The sequence below is a fragment of the Peromyscus maniculatus genome, chromosome 4 (genome assembly GCF_049852395.1).
Source record: "Peromyscus maniculatus bairdii isolate BWxNUB_F1_BW_parent chromosome 4, HU_Pman_BW_mat_3.1, whole genome shotgun sequence".
Lineage (NCBI taxonomy): Eukaryota > Metazoa > Chordata > Mammalia > Rodentia > Cricetidae > Peromyscus > Peromyscus maniculatus.
Window position 1 is genome coordinate 36,687,958 of NC_134855.1, and position 26,428 is coordinate 36,714,385.

Below are 26,428 nucleotides of genomic sequence, written 5' to 3' on the forward strand. Positions count from 1 at the left end.
TGTGGTTTGCTTTGTATACAGATGACTAAGTCGGCACTCTGGCAAGGGCCACGTTGTTCTCAATAAGTTGGTTTTGGATCATCACATCCTGGGTCGGAGAGCCATTTCTTGAATCACTATGGGACAATGGTTCATAGCTGTGACCATAATTAGAACCACTGGAACTCATCATAAATGGATGCCAGGGCACTACCAATTCCATCAAATCCTGCTGGTGGGGCCCAAACACTATTACTTGGTTAGACATTCTTCCAGTGGTGCTAATGAACAAGAGCCCAGGCTGAGGACAACGGCAGGCAGCTCAGCCTGAGCCTAGAGTAATCACCTGGAGGTTGGGCAGCTGGCTGCCTCTGCCCCTGGGCCTCTGATTCAAGGATAGTGAGTGGAGCCTGCCTGCCATTGAAATCAGCATTTTCAGTATGTTTCTGAATGATACTGATACTGCTGGCCTGGGACCACATTCTGAGAACTACAACATAGATAAATATATACATTAAAGGGACTTTACCTGACTATTGTTATCAAGACAAAACCAGGTACAAATTACTACCTAGGCAGGGCTTATTTCTGTCTGTGTGCTATACATCACAGTTACACGCTTCGGGTTTAATCCAAACTGGAAATTTCTGATGGTGCTGTTGGCATTCAACCCTGCCCTCTCCTACCTGCCTGTGTCCCCAAAACATAAGGATGGCAGGCTCCCTGGGTGACCACAGCCTTCTGAGGCTTGGGTCGGTGTTGTTGATGGGCAGTCTTAACAGTGGTTGTTACAAAGCTTGTTTTCCCCTCAGATGAACAAAACATATCTCCATGGCAGCTGAAAACCTCAGGCTCGTATTAGAATCTGTTCAGTGAACTCAAGGCAGAAGGAAGGAAGTCAAAGCATCTCCACCCGAAAGAGGAGGCAGGAGCTGCCTTCCCTTTCCTGAGAACAGTCATTTGAGCCACAAAAAGACAGGTATTTTATCACCAACAGCAAAACCCACAAATGAAAGTGAGGTCCATTTTCTGTTGGTTATAGTCAGTTCTAAGCCAGATGCCCAAATCACCTTGAGATGGAATATGGACTTGACCTGGGAATGCAGGATTGAGAGCAAGGAGGACAAGGTGTGACCAGAGGGACCCAGGAAGGGTGTTGCAAATGTCACATTGGCCTTTCCCCATGTGAATCCAACAGGCCAGTTCTGCCACTGTTTAGTTACCCATCTCTAAAACCATTCCTAACTGTTTCTATGTGACTTTCTGTAATCCATTTTAGATCTTTACATATCCTCGAAGTTTTTCCTACACAACTCCTTGCCAATAATATTATAAGTGGGAGTAGGGAATATAAACTGTGGTATCTGCAGAGATTTTAAAATAATAATAAAACTGACAAAAAGAAGATTTTTCCCTAGTAATCATGTACCAGAAATCTTAACACACTTGACAATAAAATATCCTCCCCTGGAGCACATTCCATGACCCCACTCTTAATTACTCCTACCTACAGTTATCCTCAGTTGAAAACCAGTACTTCCAGATGACAATACTTCCTTTGTGGCAGCCCCTGAAATGGAAGCTACCTAGGGGAGCTGATTGCTTTGATCCCCAGTGACAATCTGAGAGATTTCCCCACTGACTTTACAGTTACATGGCCCCCTCTCTTCCTTGGTCCTTGGGCTCACATACTGGCTATCCAGCTCACGTCCACCACTGAAGAACAGTTCTTTGAAACTGTAACCAACAACCTTTTCTTTCCCAATGGCCCAACCTCTTCCACAACCTACTTCCTTGGACCAACTTGGAGCTCAATATCAGTTAGGACTGTTGCCATGGGAGACGCTGTTGATGACACCAACTTTTCAGCTCACTGTTACCTGCTGAGAAAGGCTGCAGAAAGCCCTGGGGGTTCATTTGTGTGGACCGGCTAGCAGCTTCCCACTTGCTTTCAAATGGTCTTACCCTACCTGTAGCTTTAGCTCAGCAAATTTTGCATTTCTCAACATTGTTCATTGGGTCCTGTGTACCAGACACAAGGCTAAGCCTCTCCTAAAGTTCACAGTAATTTAATTCTCCCTCTGCTTTTTCTCCCAGGTTTTATTGTGTTGTCTTCCTGGCTTTAGAACTAAAGCCCCGCCGGGCGGTGGTGGCGCACGCCTTTAATCCCAGCACTCGGGAGGCAGAGCCAGGTGGATCTCTGTGAGTTCGAGGCCAGCCTGGGCTACCAAGTGAGTCCCAGGAAAGGCGCAAAGCTACACAGAGAAACCCTGTCTCGAAAAACCAAAAAAAAAAAAAAAAAAAAAAAGAACTAAAGCCCCAGGGTCACCAGCATCCATCGATTAGCTTGCTTTCTTTTCTTTGGACATCTACACCGCCAATTCCCAGCCCCAATTCTTTGCTCCATGTATTATATATTGATTGAGAGCTTTACAGGATATTCAACACATTCCATGAACATTCTGTTTACTCCATCTGTTTTGGCATTCACCTTTCCTTAGTTCATGTGTAAGTAATTCCCTTCCAGAGCAGAGAAAACCTCAGCCCCTGCTTCACTGGAAAGGCCTTTGGCATTCCTTTCTCATGCCTTGTCCTGATGACTTTGCCAAGGTTCATCATCTCCCATCTCCTCCATGAGCCCAGGCTCTCGTTACCGGAAGCTTAGCTGTTGTCCCCAGGATCATGCTCTGGAAATGGACTTCTTCCTGGCTCTTGTTTCAGTCTCCACCTCTAGCCACTCGGTTCATGGTCTTCTCCCCCACACACAAGTTCTTCAGGTGGGGTGAGAAATGTATCTATCGGCTCCGACTCCCTTGTCTGACGCCACCTTCCTCTCTTTATTCTTTCTACAGAACCGTTTTGTAGCTGAAGAAGCTGTTCTATGTGCCGTTCTTTTGTTCTTTCTCCATTTGGTCCATGCTGGCTGCAGTCTGGCCTCTGCTCACTCCACTTTCTGGAAACGGCTCTCGTCAATGTTACCACAGACTCCCAATTGTTGACTCAGGGGTCTCTTTCAGAGCTTCTTCCTTTGAGACCTGTTTGCAATGTCCATACTGATGGCCACCTCTCTCCTAGAATGTGTTCTCTCATTTTGGCTGCTCCCCCAAAACTCTATCACTGGCTCCTTTGCATCTGTCCACCCAAGGCCCCAGCATGAATTCTTATTTTCTCAATTAAAAACAACAAAAACAAACAAATAAACAAAAACTCAGAAACTGGACTCCAAATGTAGCTAGCCCACTGAAAGCCTTAAACTTTCCTCTCCTTCAAAGCTGCAAATCCTTTGATCTTTTTTCCTTTCTTCCTGTAAGTTCAGGATTACTCTCAGACAAATCCCCCAAGAACAACTGTGCTACACTGAGGGCTAAATGCAGAGCTACTGACTTCAGGGCAGTGAGCAGAGTTGGCATAACCCACTGACATCACCTTGTATAAACCTCAGAACAAACTCAGGACAAGTCTAAACAGAAACCCAAAGGCCTCTTGACAGCCCCTGAGAGGTGAGCCACATGCAGCTTGGATATAGCCAAGATTCTGTACAATCAATTATCTGGGGATCACTAGAGCTAAGGACAGACAGTTAAATTTGCAGTGCTAAGAATACCTTATAACTTGAATGTCAAAACTTTCAACCTAAAATATTCATAGTAGAGTCATTTTAGCTACTTAAAAACCTAAGAAAATCACTCACAGAATGTATTACTTTGAGCAATATGACGTCTTGGGGCTAAGAAAGTCTTATATGCTTAAGGAAATGACTGAGGTGGCTTCCTGTTTAGATTCATTAACTAGAAACTACCTTATAAGTTAGAGATGTCTTCTAAAAATAATGACTTAAATATTAAAATAGTTGACTTTTTAGTCCTCTCCTTCTAACAGAAATTGAAAACCAGAGCCAACTGCCTATTATGGCCAAATCTAGAAGTTAATAATTAAACGGCGCTGTGGTAGACATCTGTTGTTTTGAATCTCTCTTGCATTTACTGTGGAGGTTGAGAATTGTCTCCCAGAGGCTCGGATATTTGAATGTGTGGGGCCCAGTTGGTGGGGCTATTTGGAGAGGTTTAGAAGGAACAGTCTTACTGGAAAAAATCGTCACTGGCTGGGAGAGGGGAGTCTTTGAGATCTTAAAGCCTAGGTCTATTTCCAATTTGTTTCCTTTTTTTTTTTTTGTGCTTCCAGATGAAGATGTGACCTTTGAGCTAGCTTCCCTCATTCTCGCTGCCATGCCTGCAGCTTGTTGCCATGCTTTCCCACCATTGTTGATGGACTCTTCTTCCTCTGGAGCCAAAAGGCAAAATAAACTATTCCTTAAGTTGTGTTGGTCATTGTGATGGTTTGAATGAAAATGTCCCACCTAGGCTCATATGTTTAAGTACATGGTCCACAGTCGGTAGAACTGTTTGGGAAGGATTAGGAGGTGTGACTTTGTTAGAGGAGGTAAGTACTGGAGGTGGGCTTCATGGTTTTAAAAAACTTGTGCCACTCCCAGTGTGTTTTCTACCTCCTGGTCATGGTTCAAGATGTGAGCTCTCAGATGCTACTCCAGCTGCCTGCCACCTACTGCTACAGCAGGAATCTTAAAAGTTCTTATTAATAAAATCAAACCCAGGAGCCAGGTATTGAGGTGAATGCTGGAAGATAAGAGAAGCAGAAAAGGCCACAGCCACCTTACCTTGCTAATTCCTCAGCTGATCCTATTTCCTCTGACTGGAAGCCTCTGAATCCTCATCCAGAATAAATCCCAGCTGAACTGCTGCTAAAAAGCCTAAAAGTTTAACTAGGCTCTAAGTTCCTGGTCCTCATGCCTTATATACCTTTCTGCTTTCTGCCATCACTTACTGGGATTAAAGGCTCATTTCCTGGGATTAAAGGCATGAGTCATCATGCCTGGCTGTTTCCAGTGTGGCTTTAAACTCACAGAGATCTGGATGGATCTCTGCCCTCCAAGTGATAGGATTAAAGGCGTGTGTGCCACCATTTTCTAGCCTCTATATTTAGTGGCTGTTCTGTTCTCTGACCCCAGAAAAGTTTATTAGCATGCACAATATTTTGGAGAACACAATACTACCACATACTACTTCTACTTTACCACCACGGACTCTAACTCTCTGCAGCTGTAATCCCCAAAGAAACTCTTCTATAAGTTGCCTTGGTTAAAGTGTCTTATCACAGCAACAGAAAAATAACCAACACACTAACCAACTACTATCAATCCTCCCTTACTGAATTGCATCTTTTTATCCCATGTATATCTTTTGAGGGACTAATTCAGAGAACTCCTCCCCTTCCTGAGAATAAGAATTTACCTGTGATCAGATATGGTTAATAATAGTAATAATATATTATAAAAATAACCACTGTGGTTGGTTCTAAGTAAGCATGTGACTTCAGCTAAGACAATTAGAATCTTTGCGATTTATATTGTGGATAGCGGAAAAGAAAATCTTTCCCCTCTGAGATCACTATGCTAGAAAGATCTGAACCTGGAACTGCTTGTAACCAGGCCTCCTCTTCTTCCTAATGCCCATTCCATCCACATGGAGGAAACCTGTATCAATGCACAACCAGATGCTGGAAAGGAAGAAGAGGGTGGAGGGAAGGAAGACTCTGAGTCTGCATGTGTGCATTTCGAGGACACCGAGGTAGGCCTGATTACCATGACCAGAGGTGAGCAGGGATCCCTGCAGAGTCCAGGCAGCATCCCCAAGGGCAGAACTGTGGCAGAGATGGTGCAGGACCTAAGGGAAGCTGCTGGCTGATAGGACACCTGAGGTGGAATGAGCCTTGGCATGGAAAGAGTAGCAGAGGTTTTGAAATCCTCCCTGTAATGAAATGTACAGGATCTGAGTCCCTAGCAGCAGTATGCAGCAGCAGCACTCCAGGCTGAATGGTTGAGACACACTGAAAAACAGGCCAGCCTGAGATCTCAGCAGCAGAGTGAGGTGGAACTGCCCTGAGTGCAGCAATTAGCTCTGCAAGCAGAGCTGCCCACAGAGGCTTCCTGGACTCTGAGTGCTGCATGCAAGGCCACCGGCAGAGCAGGTAATGGGACCTGAGGAAGCCCACAGCTCATAGTGGCTGGGTTACTCCCTTGAGCCCATGTGGTGGGAGATGGTTGAGAGCCCTTGGGCCTGAGGATTGGTTTTGTAAAAACCTGAATGGAGGAGCTAGCAGCTAAAGCCATGTAGTTTCTGTTTGCTCGCTGTAAGAAGGTCTCTTTTGAGAGGACTCTGCACTGGCCAGCTAACAGCTTTCACCCTGGAGCAGATTGCCTAAGAAGGCTACAGACTACAAAGCACAGCTGTAGATGAGAGTAAAAGTGCAGGGACTGTACTTCTACTTTGAGCTGGCTTGTTGCATTCAGAGGAACTGCAACACAAATTTGGTTGTGGGTTTCTTCATATTTGGAACTTTAAGACTAGTATCAGAACGCTCTCAGTGAAACATTAAGATTGGTATCAGAACTTTCTTTTTGAAAATTTCAGACTTAAAAAATGGGATGGACTGGAGTGATTCAATTGCAATGGTACAATTTTGACTTTACTTACATATATAGACCCTATCAATTGTGATATTGTTTTATGTATACATATGTGTTTTATTAACTGTGGTGACTCATGAACTGTTTGTATGGAAATGGAGAAGTTGAGGTTTTTTTCTACCCAGGCTCAAGATGCAGCTTTAAAAATTATAAAGAAAAGGGGAGTTAATATACCTCAGTCTCTTTAATTTTTTTGAAAAGAAAAAACATTTTCTTGTCACTACAGTAGTTTAATTTTAACTTGTGTTAATGCATCCTATGTTTTGTTAGCAAAAATATAAATAGTTCTGTTAAGAAATTGCTTTTGGATGTTTGCTAAAGTTTGTAAAATGTAAATAGTTCTATTGAGAGTTTGCTTTTGGATGTAAGTTTGTGAGAATTGTAATTATGTATAATAATATTCATGCTAAAATTATGTTAACCTGTTGATATCGATGAACCATGGTATGGTGATGCTAAGGAGTTCTTAGATTTGATGCAGTTGCATCAGAAGTTTATTGATTTATTTGATGTGGTTGCATCAAGAGTTTATTGGTTTAAAAAAGGGCTTGGTGTAGCTAAGACCACTATAGACATCTTAAACCCATTCAAAAAGGTGATTCCATATTTATCATCATCTACTGCTTTACTAGGAGGCATAGTAGCCATAAGGAGTAGGAGTATTGCTATGATCAATCCAGCTATTTGCAAGCTCTTAGTGGAAAAATGGCTTCAGAGCTTCATAGAGTCAAGCTCTTTTCCCCTCCCCTGCCAGAGCCTGGTAGTCAGAGACAGGTAAGTCCTTCTTGCTAGCTGTCAACCTAAGAGAGAGTAACTTGGCAGAAAGTGTATCTCAATGATGGGTAAGGCTGTTTAGTGATGAAAGCAACCTAAGACACAGCCCACCTGAGGGGTTTGAGGGGCCCTTTATGTTATTATTAAGAAAGGGAACCTGTGGGAGCCCACAGAGAATATCTAGTGAGAACTTACTCAAGGTCTGAGAATCTGGGCTTGCTTTACCCAGCAGGACTGCATAAGGAGACCATTTATTCATGGGTGTGTTTCCCAGTTGTTTAGAAATGTCTACACTTGGCTGTAGAGTGTGCTTTGATCTTGCAAAAGGGAGGTATTTTGCCTCTCCCCTTGGCATGTTATAAAAAGCCTTTTGAATAAACCTTCAAGGCTTCTGGGTATTGATTCAGGCCCTCCCAAAACTATCCTGTGTTTTTGTCTTTCTTCTCATTGGCTAGGTCTTTCTTTCAATCTAATATTTTCATATTCCTCTCTCTTTCTCCTAAGAACCCTTCAAAAGGTGGGAGCTGGACTCTCACAATCTGTGAAAAAAAGAGAACATGTATCTTTTAATCTCTATAATAGAACAGCATACAACCAGCTGCACTAGGTGGTAACTTTTAGGGAGTAAGTTAAGTCCTGAGTGAATGTGTATTGTTTTACACAGGCATGGCCATGTCAAGAACCCCAATGTCTCAGTCCCATAGGCACGACAAAGGCTTTCTCCAGTGAATCTGAGCGAGGTGATGCCAAAGCTTTTTTTTCTGGTCTGTCTGCCCATGTTGAGTGTGTGCACAAAACTTCTGCCCTAGCTTTATCCCTGGATGTTAATGGCCTGAAAACTCTTCCCCTGCAGAGATTGCTTCTACCGAGATCAGCTAAACCTGCCTCCTAGTTCAGTCATATAGAATAACCCTGATTCCTTGTTTATTTCTGTTAGTAATGCCATCTCCTTGTTGAGCTGTACACAACAACTCCACCCCTCCATGTAACTGTGTATAACAAACATGCTGGGTTTCCAGAGTGCTGTGGCTTTTCCATCAGAGAGTCCAGACCACTTGATCCCCTTTTCTGTAGCTATACGTCTGTCATTTCTTCATCTCCTCATTGGCCCTAGTCAGGGTTTCCAGATCCAAGCTATGCAAGGATGTGGTACCTACTGGTTCATTTTCCAAACTCATGGAATGTAAATATCCCATTGAATATTAACATGTGGACCATGATATATGTGTGCAAGTAAGTTTGGGAAAACCTAAAACGAAGTAAAAAGGTGTCTTCAGAGAAGAGTTGTGCATATTATTTACAGTACTTTGGGGGCGTATATAAGGAACCTTCGAGAGGAAGGCTTAAGCTTAATGTGCTTATTGTCCAAACTTATTTGATAACAGAAAATTTTTCAGTAGACTCCAGTTTGGGGAGTGTTACTTGCCTTTAATAAGGCAGCAGGAGTTTTCACATATCCCCTTACTGGCATGCACTGTGGTTTTAGATGCCTTTCTTCACTACTATATTGTATTTCCTTCACACAGTGACTATGGCTGAAATTCCTTGGTACCTCCGACAACTAACAAAGTATATAAAACATAAAAGAGAAACACCACTGAATGAAAGACAGAATAAAGAGAAACACCACTGAATGAAAGGCAGAATAAAGAGAAACATCACTGAATGAATGACAGAATGAAGAAAAACATCACTGAATGAAAGGCAGAATAAATGGTGAATGAAGTGAAACATCAATGCAAAACATCCTACCAACTACCCCAGGAAACAGGAATTGACAAAATTATTGATATGTTAAACATATACGTCCCATTTATACCTGTAAAGTAAGTATGGTTGTGTAAGATATTTAATCATTTGAGGAGTTGGGAGAGAAGAGGGATTGAAGGAGAACAAACCTCATATCTGATTTCTTTGAACAATCAGGAAAGTTAAAAGCCAAACTTGACAGACTTACTAAGACTGGGAGTAGGGGGGAGCATTGCAGCCATCAGTAGACACACTGTTTTTCCTTTGTCATAAACTGAAAGCTAAAAGCCCACTCAGGCAAGTCCCCGTGAGCCTTATTGCTGATACAAATTCATTTACTAAACACTTGCATATGAAAGCACTATGTACAACACAAATATGTGCAACAATCCTATTTCTGCAAAGCAAATTAAAAACCCTGAAGTGATGGTTAAAAAATTTTTTTTTTTTAATTTGGAGCTGAGGACCGAACCCAGGACCTTGTGCTTGCTAGGCAAGCACTCTACCACTGAGCTAAATCCCCAACCCTGGTTAAATTTTTTTTTTAACACCAACTCAACTGAATTATGAAATGCCTACAGCACTGGGCATGCCTTTGGGTATATCTGTGAGTGTGTTTCCAGAGAGGATTAACTGAAAAGGTAAAATCCTTCTGAAGTAGGGGTGATATAATCCCAGGGGCTGGAGTTCCTAACTGAATAAACTAGGACGAACAGGAAATGAACTAAGGGCAGGCATTTCCTTCTTTCTGCTTCCTGATCCACTCAGATGTGAACAAGCAACCTCACTCTCCTGCTGCCGCAGCCAGGAGTCAAATAGTACCAATATTGCCTTTCCTGCCATGATGAACAGAAGCCTCTTGAGCTGTAAACTGCTGCAGAATATTATTTTAACTGGACAAAGATGTGTTACATTTGTTTTTGCTGCAGAATATTACCTGAACTGTGTAACGGTGTGTTGCTTTTTTTTATGCTGCATTTGTTTAATGGTGTAAGGGTATGTGATTAATTATGTAAAGGATTGCTGCATCTATTTCACCTTGCCTGTCTGATTGGTCTGATGAAGAGCTGAAGGGCCAATAGCTAAGCAGAGAAAGGATAGGTGGGGCTAGCAGGCAGAGAGAATAAAAAGGAGGAGAAATCTAGGCTCAAAAAGAAGAAAAGGAAGAATGAGAGAAGGAAGAGACAAAGAAGGACACGCCCAGGACAAGAAGCCAGGCAGTCACCAGACAGACAGACAGACAGACATAGAGAAGTAGTGAAAGTCAGATATACAGAAGAAAGGTAATAATGCCCCGAGGCAAAATGTAGAAGAATAGAAACAGGTTAATTTAAGTTAAAAGACCTAGCCAAAAGACATGCCTAAGCTAAGCTGAGCATTCAAAACTAATAACAAATCTCTGTGTCATGAGTTGGGAGCTGGTTGGTGGCTCGAAAGAAAAAGCCTGGTACAGTAAACCAAGTAAATCCTTCTCGTTTCCTCCTACCAGGCATTTGGTCATAGCCATACACAAACACACAGCTGCACCAGAGCCAGGGGAAGGAAATACCCACCAAGTGGGCAATGGTGGAGCCTAACACTGGATTTTGAGAAGGACACACAGGAGGTAGCACTTCCTGGCACCATGAGAAAATTTGCACAGTGGGTCTCGAACTCATGAATGGGTTGATGGCAGACTTGGTTTAGCTTCATGATTAATAGGCAATTGGGTTTTTAAAATCTTTAAGATGACAAATGGCCATTTTAGTGGATGTATAAGAAGGGAATTCATGCCGAGCGGTGGTGGCACATGCCTTTAATCCCAGCACTCGGAAGGCAGAACCAAAGAAGAAGGAGGAGGAGGAGGAGGAGGAGGAGGAGGAGGAGGAGGAGGAGGAGGAGGAGGAGGAGGAGGAGAAGAAGAAGAAGAAGAAGAAGAAGAAGAAGAAGAAGAAGAAGAAGAAGAAGAAGAAGAAGAAGAAGAAGAAGAAGGGAATTCATAATGCAGGCTTGCTTAAAAAAATAGACGCTTTTCTCTAAGTTCTTCCACTTTCACTTGTACAGAAAACAACAATGTTTTTAAAGGCAAGAAAAGAAAAGTATAAAAATGAGCAGTTAGTTTCATTGGGAGATGCTTTAGAGCAGTGGTTCTCAACCTGTGGGTCACAACCATATCAGCTATCCTGCGTATCAGATATTTACACTACGATTCATATCGGTAGCAAAATTACAGTTAGGAAGTAGCAATGAAATAATTTTATGGTCGGAGGTCACCACAACAGGAGGAACTCTATTAAACGGTCGCAGTATTAGGAAGGTTGAGAACCACTGCTTTAGAAGAAGCCCCAGAAGAGACGTAACCTTTTTTGATGACAAAAGATCCAAAAGATGTGTTTTGTAAGCACAGAACTTCCACAAACCATGCTAATAAAATATGCTTCCATGCTATCAAATTCCAGCTGAGTCTTATCTCCTTTTACTCCTTGTGATAACAGGCTGTAGCTGCTCCCTGCGTTTCTAAGGTAGACACTGCACCATGAGGCTGGAGCTGGAGCTTGGAGTCCAGACTTCACCGGCATGTTGGGAGATGCAGTCCCGAGACAACAAAAGCAGCCCAACCCTTACCCTCCAGCGAACGATTTAAGTAAACAAGAGTCGTGAAGGCTGGCTTCTCAACACTGCTTTAAACCCCCTTCCCCTTCTCTTTCTTCCTTCCCACGTTTCTCAGAACTTTTGCAGACGGCAGACATCAAAAGGACGAGAGATTTTTTATAGTGATTCAGCTGCCCACGGCAATGCAGTCAACGTTGATTTTCTTTCAGCCTAGGAAATGATCGGCAAAGAGGCTCAACAAACAGCTTTAACATTTGAGGCGAAAAAAACCAAACCAGACCCAAACAACAACAAAACACAAATGCATAAAAATTTACTTTCCTAAACACCTTGGGGAAGGTTGCTGCTTTTTCTCCTTTTTTTTTTTCTTTTTCTTTTTTAAAGTAACCTTTCTTATTTCCACTGTAAGAATAATATAAAGTGTTTGCTTCGTCAGAACTCTTTGGTGAGGGCTGGGACAACAGCTCATTTGGTAAAGTGTTTGCCTTGCAAACACAAGGGCCTAGGTTTACATTTCTTTGACCTCCTGCAAAAAAAGCTGGGCATGGTGGCATGCACTTAGAACCCTACTGTCCTAGTGCTGGGATGTGTTGGGGAGGCACTGGAGGATCCTTGGTGGTCAATCTTGGTGACCTCTAGATTTAGTGAGAGACATTTTCTCCAAAAAATAAAGGGCGAAATAGAAGAAGAAACCTAACAACATCACACACACACACACACACACACACACACACACACACACACACATACACACGAACATATACATATAAATCACACACACACACACACACACACACACACACACACACGTACAGTTGCACTTGAGAAATAACATCTGAGGTTGTCCTCGAGTCTCCATAAGCACACACACACACACACACACACACACACACCTTTTTGTTTAGCCGTTTGAAACACACTTTTAGAAAACAATGAAATACACTAATATTGGTTATGGCTTTCCTAGGGCACTTTTCGCTTATCGCCTTCAAAGCTGACGTACTCCTGCTGCCGCTAGAACGACAGCCAGCTTCTTCGGTGGCTCTGTCCTCACTGTGCCTCCCTCCACAGGCTTCTCTCTGCCTGAGGACCCAGCCTTCCAGACTAAGCCTTGGGATAAATGGTCATTTTTTTTTCTTTAGCAAAAGACAAAAGCAGTGCCCCTGGCTTCCTGCCAAGGTAACCCTAGCATTGAGCATGATTGGGAGTGAGCAGGAATAAGGCTGCAGAAATCCTGTGATTTCCTTTCCTATATGAAGTGGGATATGTCCCCACTCGTCTTCCACAGGGCATCTCTTGGGATAGCTCTCAAAGGAAATGGAGGAGCTTCTGGAGGAGCATCATAGACCAGGGGAATATAATGAAACTGGCTTCCAATAATACACAACCTGTAAAATGTAATGCTATGTCAGAATTTTAATCAAACCCCTAAGAGGGGAGTAAATATGGAAAGGGGGACCTGGAAAACATGTAGAGAAGGTATTCTCATGCAAGTTGCTGGCATAAACAAGACAGTGAAAGCTAACAAAATTTTATTTTAATGAATAGCCAAACATTGATCTATTTTGATATAGCTGACAAAAGGCAACAAGAAATAGGCTGTGCCTCCTTGTCCACATTCTTCACAGAGCTCAGTGACAACTTGAACGGCTTCTTAGAGAAGACGTCATCTCCCTTTCCAAAGACTGCAGTGATCAAGACCAGAGAACACTGACCTGGCCCACCATGGAGCTTAAATATGACCCCTGTAAACAGTGAGGTCTACTGGTTAAGCTGAAAAGGGGGTATCAGTGCTACTCCTGAAAGGGGGCAGGGTTTGCTCTCACCTAAGCTGCTGGGCAATTGGTCCCATTGCCTGGGACTGAGCAAAGTTAAAAGCCATGATTCTAATTCTTGGAGGTGAAGCCAGCCTTGTCGTAGGTGTGAAGGGTAATGAGCTCTCCACAGACTCCAAAGTATAATCTTCCTGTGTGTGGGTGCCCATGCCACGGTGCACACGCAGGGATTCAGAGGACGACTCTGTGACATTGGTTTGCCCCTTCTACCTTTATGTGGGTTCCACAGATTGAACTCGGGCTGCATCATCAGCCACTGAGCCATCTTGCCAGCTCTGCATTATAATATTAATTGTCTTTTTTCAGAGACCACGGTTCATATCTGGCAAACTGTGTGCTGTGGTCTGGGTGTGACATGCCCTCCCATAGACTCACGTGTTTGAACATTTTGTCCCCAGCTAAGAGTACTGTTTGGAAAGGCTATGGAACCTTTAGATAGGGAGCTTTGCTGAGTGGATCCTGGGAAGGGGGGTCTTGAGGTTTGAGATCCTATCCCCCTTTCTCTCTGCTGTCTGCTTGCTTCCTGACTGTGAATACATTGTGACCAGTCATCTCAAGAAAACAAAGAATGTACCCTGTGATTTCCAACAGGAATGTTCCTGAAGGCCTCCTTTTGGATATACACCTTTCTGAGACCATATCCCTGGTTGCCTGAAGACTGTCATCAGCAAATCTCTCCTCTGCTGAGATCCTGGGCTTAGAAAATTGTTATCACTTTAGCCAGACACAGACCATATTTCCTCCTTGTGTATGTTCTTTAGACAGAAACATCCTGTGTAGACAGCTCCAGCTCCGTGCTTTAGAACAAGCGTACGCCAAAGTGGCATCAAAGGGGACAGAAACAAGCCTTTCCGAAAATAGACCATTCACCACCACGATTGGAGGAAACCCTATCTGAGCCTGCTCCAGCGTGAGGTCACTTGTGGACGTCCTAGGAAGGGAGGCTTTGTGGAGTATGCTTTGATTAACCAAAACCTCTGAGTGTGAGGGGAAAAACAGGCCTCAAAGAGCCTAGGTCTTTTAAAACATTACAGCTTTCAAGCCCACACACATTCGCCCGGTGAGGGTAACCCTTCCTGTTTGTGGGATTTGAAAATGCCGTAAGATTAAAGAGCCACAAAGGCTTAGCAAAGAGAAGCATTCTCTGCACATTTGATGGAAACTTAAGACTGCTTCCTCTTCAGTTAATAAAGCACATTATAAATGCAAACAGTTGAGTGTTTATAGGAATGCTTCAAATGCACATGCTTATTGACTATATAAGAAGTACCATGTGTCTTAAATTGCCTATGTGTGTTAAAAACTTAATTTCAAAGATATTCTCATATATATATGTATGTGTGTATGCTATAAAAATAATTTACCACTCAACTAATACTTCAGCACTGCCATTTGCTTTCTCTTTAGACTAGATGTGAAAAAGACTCAGTTATTTTTTTATTTATTTCCAAGAAATATTTGGAGTGATACATATAGTACTAAGCATAAGGGAACTTAGCAGAATTAAAAATCAAAGTTACCAGAACCGAGGAAAAGGAAGAGATGTTTCCAGGCAACTGCCACAAGTTAATTGTCGCAGGTAGGCCGGGAGTTTGCTCCTCACAGGGGCCAGCGCTTGCTCGCCAGGTGGGACTGTCACAATGGTGCCTGTTCAACACAAGCGTTTCCAGACCTGGCTCATCATCAGGGGCCTGCGCTTAATTATATTGTACGTCTCAGAAAGTGGGCGGTAAGCCAACCTCACTAAAATCTATTTGTAAAACACAGTCCCTTGGGTCTACCCTCGGCTCTCTGCGGGGAGGGCCCGGCCATGTGCTGTAGTGTGGAATTTTTTGCCTTCCTGGGATTGTAGCTTGTTGTATAAGAAATGCTGGGGAACTTGGCACCATAGAGTTAGAAATTATTCTAATGACTAGTGCCTTGGATACTGCACTATTCCTTGCTGGGTTTCCCTGTGCCAGTAATGCTCGAGGATGCCTGATCCAGAGCCTGCTTGAGAGTGACCCCAGGTGTTTGACCTCTTCTGACTGAAAGCTCTTCTTCTAGCATCCTGTGGGAGTTTGAATGACATGTCCCCCATAGTCTGCAGCATTTGAATGGTTGGCCCCCAGTTGGTGGCACTGTTTGGGGAGGCTTAGGAGGTGTGGCTTTGTTGGAGAAACTGTGTCACTGGAGGCAGGAAGTAAGGTTTATAGACTTGTGTCATTTCTAGTTTGCTCTCTCTGCTTCCTGCTTGCAGTTCAAGATGTAAGCTCTCAGCTTCTGCTCCAGCCTCCGTGCCTGTCTGCTGCCACACTCCCTGCCTTGATGATGATGATGATGATGGACACTAACCTTCTGGAACTGTAAGCCCAAACACCTTGGTCAGGGTGTTGTGTCACAGCAATAGGAAAGTAACTAATACACACCCCATGTCATCCCCTCTGTTTCTGTTCCTGGAATATACTCAAGATAGTTGTATATGTCCCCAAAGCTGCTGGACCTCCCAAGCTCACATTGATAGGCCTGCGTGTACCAAGGTTTCAATTTGTTTTGACTGAGATCCATTATATCGCTGGTCCTGGGCATGTGTGAAATCCTCCTTCTACCATGTTCTTTATGGACCCATAGGAAGAGTGATCTGTTCTTTGTTCATTGTCACTATTTACAATTGATTGATATTTACTGGCTTATTCTCCAAATTTGAGGTACAGCTTTATGAATGTCATATTCTCCAAGTGTTCTAAGACACGGTCTACTATAACCTTTGTTATTTTCTACTTTCTAAAATATTCATTGACTGATTGTCTTCAGAGGTGCTTCCCACATTTGATAATTTCATAGGCAGCTACAGCCCTAATTCCTGTGCTATATCTATCAGCCTTCCAGTTACAGCTCTGGAGACTCACCATCATTTAACATTGATTTACTAGTGTGATGGTTAAATCTCATTGTCAACCTTCCTGGATTAAGAAATGCCTAGATCATTGAGTGAAGTATACCTTTGGGTGTGTCTGAAGAGGATTGACTGATTGGTTAAGATCTGGCCTGAATGTGAGTGACACCATTGTTTAGGCAGGGGTCCCTAACTGAAATAAAAAGGGGAAAAAAAGAGAAAGCTGGCCTTCTTTCTCTGCTCCATATCTGTTGAGAGATGAGCAAACAACCACACACTCCTACCACCATGGAGATATGGTCCCACCATGGAGATATGGTCCCACCATGGAGATATGGTCCCACCTTCGATATCTGGTCCCACCATGGACATCTGGTCCCATTGTGCCCTCCTCAACATGATGGACTTACATTCTCTCAAAGCAAAGCAAACCAAATTCTCCACTCCTTAGGCTGCAAAGCATTTGGTGACAGTGACAAGAAAAGTAGCTGATATAAACACCAAGTAGTTCTGTTCTTCCTACCCATTATTGCTTCCTGAGAGCTTCTGCCTGTCTCTTAAAATTGAGGATGGTATCTATTGCCAAGCTTTCCCTAGAGATTGTAAAACTCTTGTCAAAAATATGTGCTGCCTCCTTGAGAAGCGCCTCTCATCCCCAGCTCGGAGCCTCTTCTTTTGGTCGTAGATTACCCAGTAAATCACTTTTTAAAGGTCATGTTCAGCACATCTCGGGACTTACTTGGCTTCCAAAGCTATCTGCGCTAGGCAGTGGCCACGGTAGAGGCATCGCCTCCATTCCCAGCCTCTTCAGTTCACTACTCAAGACCTCAAAGTGCACCAGCTGTCACCCAGTTTTCTGCAAAGTGGCCCCACAATCTAGGACAATTGTAAACTCTCTGCTGGGCACAGCAACCTGACTTCGGCATTTGGGGGAGTGCGCTGGGGAGTCAGCACAGCTGATAAGGGCACATCAGGTCCTGACACTCGCCTGCCCTTCAGTGGCGATGAGCTCACCAGGCTTTCCTCGGGAACTCAGTTTCTGCTTCCTTTTGCTAGGGAGCCTAGGGACATAGACGTTTGTAAGAGCCCCCGATCAGCTAGAGGGCACCACCCCTTAAATGTTAGGACAAATGCAAGCCAGTTCTTAAACCCGCCCATTATTGCACATTAAATTTATATAAATTTACAATGAACTAGACTATTTTTAAAAAGGTATCAAAAACTCAAAACCCATCACTTCCTGATTATTTTATTAATTTTCACATTATCCATCTCTGAGGTTAATGATGCTTATAATTAAAGCAGTATGGTAAAAATGAAATGAAATAGTATACAATTGCACACTTCTTACAAACTGTTCAGTGACATCCAGTTAGCCATTTAAAATAGGCTATGGCAGAGGTGTCTGCACTGCTGAAATTGGTACAAACTACCAATTAGGGCTGACTTCACTCCTAGGCCTGACCGGTTGGTAAATACGTACCAGTACACTGTTGCCTATGAACCGACTTAGCACGGAGCCGGAAAGCCACAAAAGGATGCTATAGTTAGGGGTTAAATTTCCCATTCTTGCTTCAAACTCTTCCACTTCTCACAACCTGCTCTCCTTCTATGTAGTCCAACACGCCTCAAGCCAAGGCCTGTGGAAATGTGACCTATATCCACAACACTGACCTACATACAGCTCACACTGACTCACTTAGTGGACTTCCTCTTGAAGCTGAGGCTAAAAACATTTACAGGGGCTTTTACATCTTTTTTTTCCCCCTTTTACATCTGCTCAGTAGTTATGAACACTGGCCGTTCTTCCAGAGGACCAGGGTTTGATTCTCAGCACCCACATGGAAACTCACAACTGTCTGTACCTCCAGGAGGTTCAACACCTTATTATGGACTCCACAGGCATTGTATGCCTGAGGTGCACAGACGTACACACAGGCAAAAACATCCATGCACACAAAGTAGAAATAAAGGAAAATACGTTTTCATTCTCTTACAGAAATTTTGTATTTTAGATATGTGTGCATCTGCACGCATGTTTGCACCTGTGAGCCTGCTGGATGTGCATCTGCATGAGTTTGCACCTGTGTGCCTGCTGGGTGTGCATCTGCATGAGTTTGTACCTGTGTGCCTGCTGGGTGTGCATCTGCATGAGTTTGTACCTGTGTGCCTGCTGGGTGTGCATCTGCATGAGTTTGCACCTGTGTACCTGCTGGGTGTGCATTTGCACACATGTTTGCACCTGTGTACCTGCTGGGCGTGCATCTGCACGTGTGTTTGCACCTGTGTGCACCTCTGTGTTCTACACAGTAGCTGCATTGTTACTTTCGGTTGACTAACTTAAAATAACTCTAAGTCCAGCTTAGCATCCACTAAAACTTGAGAGAGGAAGACCATTGTGTGTCTTGGAATCAATACTTGAGTTCTGAAGAAGGAATTCCCGAGGAGGTCAGCAGACATGATTACAAGAGCAGAAAACTGACTCAGGAAATCTGAAGAAAGTAGGACTCCTTACATAGCAACGATAAGGCTAATGGCACACTGCAAGATCCCAGAGAGCGATTGGGAACTTTCTACAGAGGAATCATTGTTCTGTTTCCAGCGTGAGTAAGCCAAAAGGGATTCAACTTACAGCATTTCATCAAAAGAACGTTAGAGGAATTTAGTAAAAGAAAATTGTCTTCAGATTTTTTTCTCTTACATTTTAAATCAACTATCTTAATCAGTGGTGTCCAGAATCTTAATTTGAAGGTAGAGAGTCTTATTACTAAAAATTAACCCCCACATAGTCAGTAAAATGTAGGGTAGCTGAATTTGCTCTACAAATAGATATAGACTAAAGACTGTATTTCTTTCTTTCATTCTTTGTTGGTATACATGCATGCATATTATTTTGAGTGTGTGTTTGTGCATGTGGGTGTGCATGTGAGTGTGCATGTGGGTGTGCATGCATATATGTGCTTTTGCATTTGTAGATCAGAGTCTCCCTCATTCTCCACCTGATTTCCTAGTCATGGTCTCGAACTGAACTCGGAACTCATGGATTCAGCTAGGCCGCCTGACCAGCCAGCTCCAGGGATCCTCCCATCTCTCTCTCCAGCTCTGGGATTGTATGTGCCATGGCACCTGGCTTTTTGTGTGGGTGCTAAGGTTCTTAGCTCACAGGGCCCTGCACTTGTATGACAGGCACTTTACCAACTGAGCAGACTCCACAGCCCTGGAGTCAAAGTTCCAAATTCAACTGAAGATCGTCTTTATTTGAGGCTACCCAAAGCAGTGAGTTTGTATTACCACAGGATAAGGATAGAATACTTGAGATTCATGATAAAATTCTGTTCTAGTGATGTTCCTGAGTTCCTTAGGCTGCCTAACAATCCAGGGCCTCACATAAATTGCTTCCCCTGACAACTCACCCATCTGTCAGTGTGTCTAATCCCACTTGAATCTACTTCAGTATTAACATGTAGACCTTCCTACAGCAATTGCACTCCTGTTGTTGGTTGTTTTTACTCTTTACTCTTTGGGGGCCCACCATCCAGCTCCCAAATAAATATGCAGAGTGTTATTCTTACTTATGAATGCCTGGCCTAAGCTTGGCTCGTTTCTAGCCAGCTTTTCTTAAATTATCCCGTCTCTTCTGCCTCTGGGCTTCTATCTTTCTCTATTCTATATACCTTTCTTTACTTCTTACTTCACGGCTGGCTGTGTGGCTGTGTGGCTGGCCCCGATGTCTTCCTCTCCTCCTTTTCTCACTTCCTGATCGTTTTCTTTTCCCAGAGTTCTCCTATTTATTCTCTCTGCCTGCCAGCCCTGCCTATCCTTTCTCCTGCCTCGCTATTGGCCATTCGGCTCTGTATTAAACAATCAGGTGTTTTAGACAAGCAAAGTAACACAGCTTCACAGAGTTAAACAAATGCAACATAAAAGAATGGAACACATCTTTGCATCATTAAACAAATGTTCCACGGCATAAACAAATGTAAGACATCTTCAACTAATACTCCACAACATACTCCTAGTCTTCCTACCACTCCAGTTGACAGTACGAATTCTACACAAGGTTCTTCTAATAGCATAGAACCAGTTTAATCTCTATAATGTATGTAAACAAGTTACTACTCTTAAAATATAAAAATATAAGCTACTATGTTCATTCATTAATTGCTTAAACAAACTATTAATATGTAACTAGTCAAAGTCATCAGAATTTACCCTATTAGAATTTCCCAGATTTAAGGCATCCAAGGGACTTCCATAACTTGGCCTTTACTTACCAGTCTCTCCTCTTTCAACAAATCCTTCACTAAACCAGGATTTTTGTTTTCAACTTTCTCTAAAGCGCCAGAGACATCTAGTCAGAAGGATATTCAGCATTCCTTTAGTCTTCTATATCATCTCTGCCACATCCTGCCTGGTTAAGTGCCATCCACACAGCATCTGATACTTGTCCTTACCAAATGTATCTCAACCTCCCACCAGGCCAAGGGGATCTTGAGGACAGGGATATGTGTTCTTGTTCTTGGCAGTATCCTAAGACTCTCAATAATAATTATCAAGTTTACAAATGAAATTGGTTGATGGATCTAGCAATTAACCACCCCTCTACTCCCTTATTAGAGATGGTCTATCAACTCTGCTCCTCTTAATGGCCCAACTCTGCAGCCATTAGAATCATTGTTTTCCGAGCCACACTGAGAATCAGAGTCCCCCAGATGTCCATTAGTGATGATTTTAGACAGGTGCTAGTCCACGCCTTGGCTTTCTCTCCTAGTGGTGAACGGTATTTCATCAGACTTTTGGTAAGAGACTAAGATTTTTACAATCTGAAGAGAGAGGAGAGCATCACTGACTTTTTGGAAGATAGCTTCAGGAAGTAATACTTGTTATGACTTTGAGCTTTCATTTCTATTTACAAATGACCATTTAGAACTACTATCCTGTAAGTACGGTCTGAGGGGTAGAATAACTAACCATGAACTTGGTTTAAATTGATCCTAGGTTTTATTTGCATGTCACCAGCAACGCAAACTTTATGTTTTTTTTTTTTTTGTTGAAAAGAACAGAGAAGCCTGTTAACGTTCAAGGCTATCGCCTCCCTAAGGAGTAAGAGCAGGCAAAAACTTTCATTGAGATGAGAAAAAAAATATCAAAGAAACCTTGATTTGGAACCAGCTTTATCCTCACAAAAATGACTTCTTAAGAGAGGAGCCCAGATCAAGAATGGAAACCCAGAGGCAGAACCTGGAAGCCAGTAGGTTGACTGAGCTACTGAAGGCTATTCCACAGTTGTGCATTGGCTTTCAGAGAACAGTGTGGGGATGCAGCAATGAGATACAGATTCAGAAACACTCTAGGTCCATGAAGAGCTCTTATTGCTTTGATTAGTTTGCTCTAAGATATATGATGAAACTTTAGGCATGGAAAGGAACTGCCTCATAACTTTTAAAGACATATGTTGATATTAATTTAAAATCAATTGTTACATTATAAGTTCTTTTAAATTCTTTTTTCCTTGGTAAGTGCTGTATCACCAAGCTATAGCCTCATCCCTTAAATTGTTTCCCTATAACAGGCCTTAGTTACTTCTACATGATGTTTTCTGAAATAAATGGAGGTTTTTAACTCCAAGTCTTGTGTCACACGAAAATTGTAGGTAAGTAACAAAGATTATCTTATGACAGTTATTAGTAGAAATATGGTTAACATAGACTGTTATGAGGAACAAGAAAAGTCTTTTCCTTAGAGAATAAAAGGGTCAATGATACAACTCCTTCTTCAAGTAAAAGCTGTGGTTACAGACGGGTGTCTTTTTCTCAACCTTTTCTCATAAAGCTGTTTTCTACATGATTTTTATTAAAAGTTCAGAGGAAAACAGGATTGACTTTATGTTAGGAGGCTTTGAAGAGCAGCTTAGGAGGGCTGGGGGATGCAGCTGGTGATGCTGGTGGTGACGGTGCATCCCAGTGGGAAAGGGAGTCTAGGACATGGCTGGGGAGGCGGTGCTTAGTGTTGACTGTAAGCAGCTAGGTTCCTGCACCACCTAGTTTGAATCTGAACAGTACCACGTTTCTCCGCGACACTGAGTTTTTTTTGAAGTATGTGCAGTATTTCCTCAGTATTCATTTCCATTGGATCCCCGTTCCCCTTAACTACCTGTAGACAGGCACCTGAGATCCAAATAGGACTGATAGATTAATAAACAAAGCTGATCCAATGATTACTTTTGTAAGCATGGTTCTATTGGAGCAAAGCCACACCCATTTATTTACATGCTGTCACGTCTGCCTTTGCCCCGTGACAGCAAATTGACCAATTGGAATAAAGTATCATCCACAAAGCCTAATGTATTTACAATCTTTTCCCACCATGCACCAAACCAAAACATTGTCAACTTGTATACTAGAAAGTCGTTTAGGTTAAGGTAAAACAGTTTGGCACAGAAGAAATGTGCTTTGTAGTGTACCATGTCACAGGATGCGGTGTCAGGCTGTCCCCTCCTCCACTGCTACTGACGCTGTTTGCTGCTCGGTTGCCTAGCCAAGGCACTGATGGTCAGATTTCTCCACTGTGAAAGTCATTGTTTTCCTTGTCATTGGCATTTTTTTGCTATAGTTGGCTCTGTATAATATCCAATTTCTCCTCCAAATTCTTCATTTAAAGCGTCTGTCAACCACTGGTATTTGTCTGAACTTCCACGTTGAGAATTAAAAACTGGGGCTGGTAAGATGTCCCTGCAGGTAGAAGAGCTTGCTGCACCAGACTTTAGATGCCTGGACCCCCGTGTAAAGCATACCTGTGACCCCAGGGCTGCTACAAAGGAATGGAAAGCAGAAATAGGGTGCTATCGCTGGAGGGCCGGCTAGTCTGCAGCACAGAGACAAACAGAGACAGTCTGCCTCCAACAAGGTGGAAGTCAAGGACTGACATGGAAGTTGTCCTCTGACATCTACACTCAACACACACACACACACATACACACACACACACACACACACACACACACACACACACACACAAATGCACCCAACACAAAATTAAAACACGTTTAAAAAATAGAAGTTGTCATTTTCTAGATTTATTACTCACTATACAAGATTTATTAGATAATAATTAGAAATCCATCTCTAGACACTAATGCACTCATTGATACTAGGGTATCACTATTTCAAGGTCTCTACAGTATCACTTTCTAGAGAAAAAATTAGTTAAAAGAAAAGCTCTTAAGTTTCCATATTACCTTGAAATTTTTGTCTTTTAGCATTGGTATCTTTACCTTTATACTTAATGCTCATCTTGTTAGCGATAATATGTTCATTTCTAGGTTTTATCTTCCTACAAGGATAAATTATTGCAATTTACCAATAACTAGTGTTATTTAATGAGCAAAGCTTAGGATTTCTCTCTAGCAGTCTATATTTAAGTTTTTCTCTTTTTGAAATTACATGCATTTATTTCTATTGTTTATGGGCGTGTATGGGGTCACAGGCATGGCAGAGTGAGTATGTGCCCATCAGAGAACATCTTGTTGTTAGGGTCAGTTTTGTCCCTCTCAAGAGAAGATGCCAGGAGATTCATGTGGTCATTCTTGGTGGCACGAGCCTTTACCTGCTGAACCATCATATAAGCTCCATATTCAAATTTTTCTTGCTAGGCTGTGGTGGCACACACCTTTAATCCCAGCAGAGGCAGAGGCAGATGGATCTCTGTGAGTTCAAGGCCAGCCTGGTCTACAGAGCTCATTCCAGAACAGCCAAGTCTACACAGAGAAACTGTGTCTCAAACAAACAAACAAACAAAAGCAAATGCACAAACAAAAAAGGACAAATGCTGTGAGATGTTCTGTGTTAAATATGTTCCTCTGATTGGTTAATAAATAAAACACTGATTGGCCAGTAGCTAGGCAGGAAGTATAGGCAGGACAAGCAGAGAAGAGAATTCTGGGAACAGAAAGGCTGAGATGGGGAGACACTGTGAGCCGCTGCCATGAGAAGATGTTAAGATGCCGGTAAGCCACAAGCCACATGGCAACTTATAGATTAATAGAAATGGGTTAATTTAAGATATAAGAACAGTTATCAAGAAGCCTGCCATGGCCATACAGTTTATAAGCAATATAAGTCTCTGTGTTTACTTGGTTGGGTCTGAGCGGCTGTGGGACTGGCGAGTGAGAGAGATTTGTCCTGACTGTGGGCCAGGCAGGAAAACTCTAGCTACAGGACAAACCCCCCCCCCCAAAAAAAAATTCTTATTGCCCTAAGAATGTTTCTTATAACTCCTCTCTGAACGATAAATAAATAAATAAATAAATAAATAAATAAATAAATAAATAAATAAAAGGAAAAAACATGACTGCTCCTAGGTATGATGGAGGAGAAAGTTTATTATAGATATGTGGGTGAGCATAGTCAGAGGCAGGGACGTCAGGGAGAATCAAGAGTAGACATGACCCTGAGCCATGTGAGGAGAGGGGGAGGAGAAAGGAGAGGGTAGAGATAGGGACCAAGGCAGCAGCCAGGGACCCAAAGAGCAGACAAAAAGGCTGGGCAACCAAATTGTTGATAATATAGGGAAAGGAAGACAGGCGAAGGGCAGCGTAGCTTCTGGGCTGAAGAAGTTTAGGGTGGGGGGCAGGGCATGCCAGACAGGAGGACCCTGTAACAGGTAGGGCCTAGAGGCAGGGAGAACCTGGCTGTCAGCGGCTGCTTTGATATGCTAAGTGGGCACCTGGCCATTTGTCTCAGGTTTGGAACCTAACACTCTCAACTAACCTAACTAATTACTTAGTCCTCTCTCACTAACAACATGAACTGACTCCGTGGGTGAGAATGCTTGCCATGCGAGCATGACAATCTGAGTTCAGATCTCATTACCCACATGCAAAGCCAGGCATGCTCATACATGCAACTCCAGCACTGGAGGTGGCCCAGCGGCTGCTACAGGTTCAGTGAGAGACCCTGTCTCAAAGGAAGACAGAAAGGCAGAACGAGGCAGCCACCTCCCACCTCTAGCCTCTGCACATCCACACAGGCGTGTATATGTATGCTGTACTCACACGTGTATACTTAGACACACACACACACACACACACACACACACACACACACACACAAAACAAAGATAGTATTTTGTACATCCTCATAATGGCCTACTGGATAAGTAGTTGTTGTCCTTTTCTTAGCCAACTCCCATCGAAGTAATGATATAGGGCAAAAATATTAACAAATGGTGAATTTTTTTTTTTTTTTTTTTTGGTTTTTCGAGACAGGGTTTCTCTGTGTAGCTTTGCGCCTTTCCTGGGACTCACTTGGTAGCCCAGGCTGGCCTCGAACTCACAGAGATCCACCTGGCTCTGCCTCCCGAGTGCTGGGATTAAAGGCGTGCGCCACCACCGCCCGGCCAAATGGTGAATTTTGATAGAAATTCTTGTATTGTACTTACGACTCTTCTTGAGACTTTATCAAAATAGAATATGAATGGATAGATAAAAAGAGAAAGAAAAATATGGCCACTGAGTCAACCTGAATTTCTAAAATTACTCCATGCCCATGTGACACTTTCCTTTTACTAGTTAACATGTGTATTTGGGCCCAAAGCTTCTAGTTCTGCCTTGCTTGCCAGAAGGGCCAGATCATAACCAGAGCTCTGTGCTGTGTGCTTCACTGTGGAAGGAACAGACAAGGAATGCAGTAGAATGGAATATACATTAGCTTTAATGGGATGCCAAGAATTCCCAGTTTCCCTTCCTCCAAATCGTCTAGTGGCTGGTTGAGCTTAAGAATGTGAGAATAATTAGCATTCCCTGGAAATCTGCAGACCATGCCAGCCAGGAAAGCATGTAGCCTTGGTATAATAAAAGTAGTTAAATCTAAAAAAATCATGGTACAAAACATCCAAGAAATCTGAGATATAATGAAAAAACTAAATCTAAGAATAATAGGAATAGAGGAGGGAGAAGAAACATGGATCAAAGGCACAGAAAAATATTTTCAACAAAATCATAGAAGAAAATTTCCCTACTCTAAAGAAGATGATTACCAAGGGAAAAGAAAAAAGAAGCATACAGAACACCAAATAGACTGT

At 42.8% G+C, this 26,428-nt stretch overlaps 1 protein-coding gene across 13 annotated transcripts in view; it reads right to left on the reverse strand.

The window, feature by feature from the left end:
- The window catches only part of Ccdc148 (coiled-coil domain containing 148), a 284,674-nt gene that overhangs the window by 13,296 nt on the left and 244,950 nt on the right, over window positions 1–26,428 (reverse strand). Inside the window, exon 14 of one of the 13 annotated variants that reach the window (XM_076569540.1) lies at window positions 15,693–15,816. The exons of the other annotated variants lie outside the window; for them this stretch is intronic. Within the exon in view, the coding sequence (XP_076425655.1) occupies window positions 15,729–15,816 (88 nt within the window). The 3' untranslated portion in view covers window positions 15,693–15,728. Of the gene's footprint in view, window positions 1–15,692; window positions 15,817–26,428 lie in introns of those variants that run through there. 13 annotated transcript variants of the gene reach the window in all.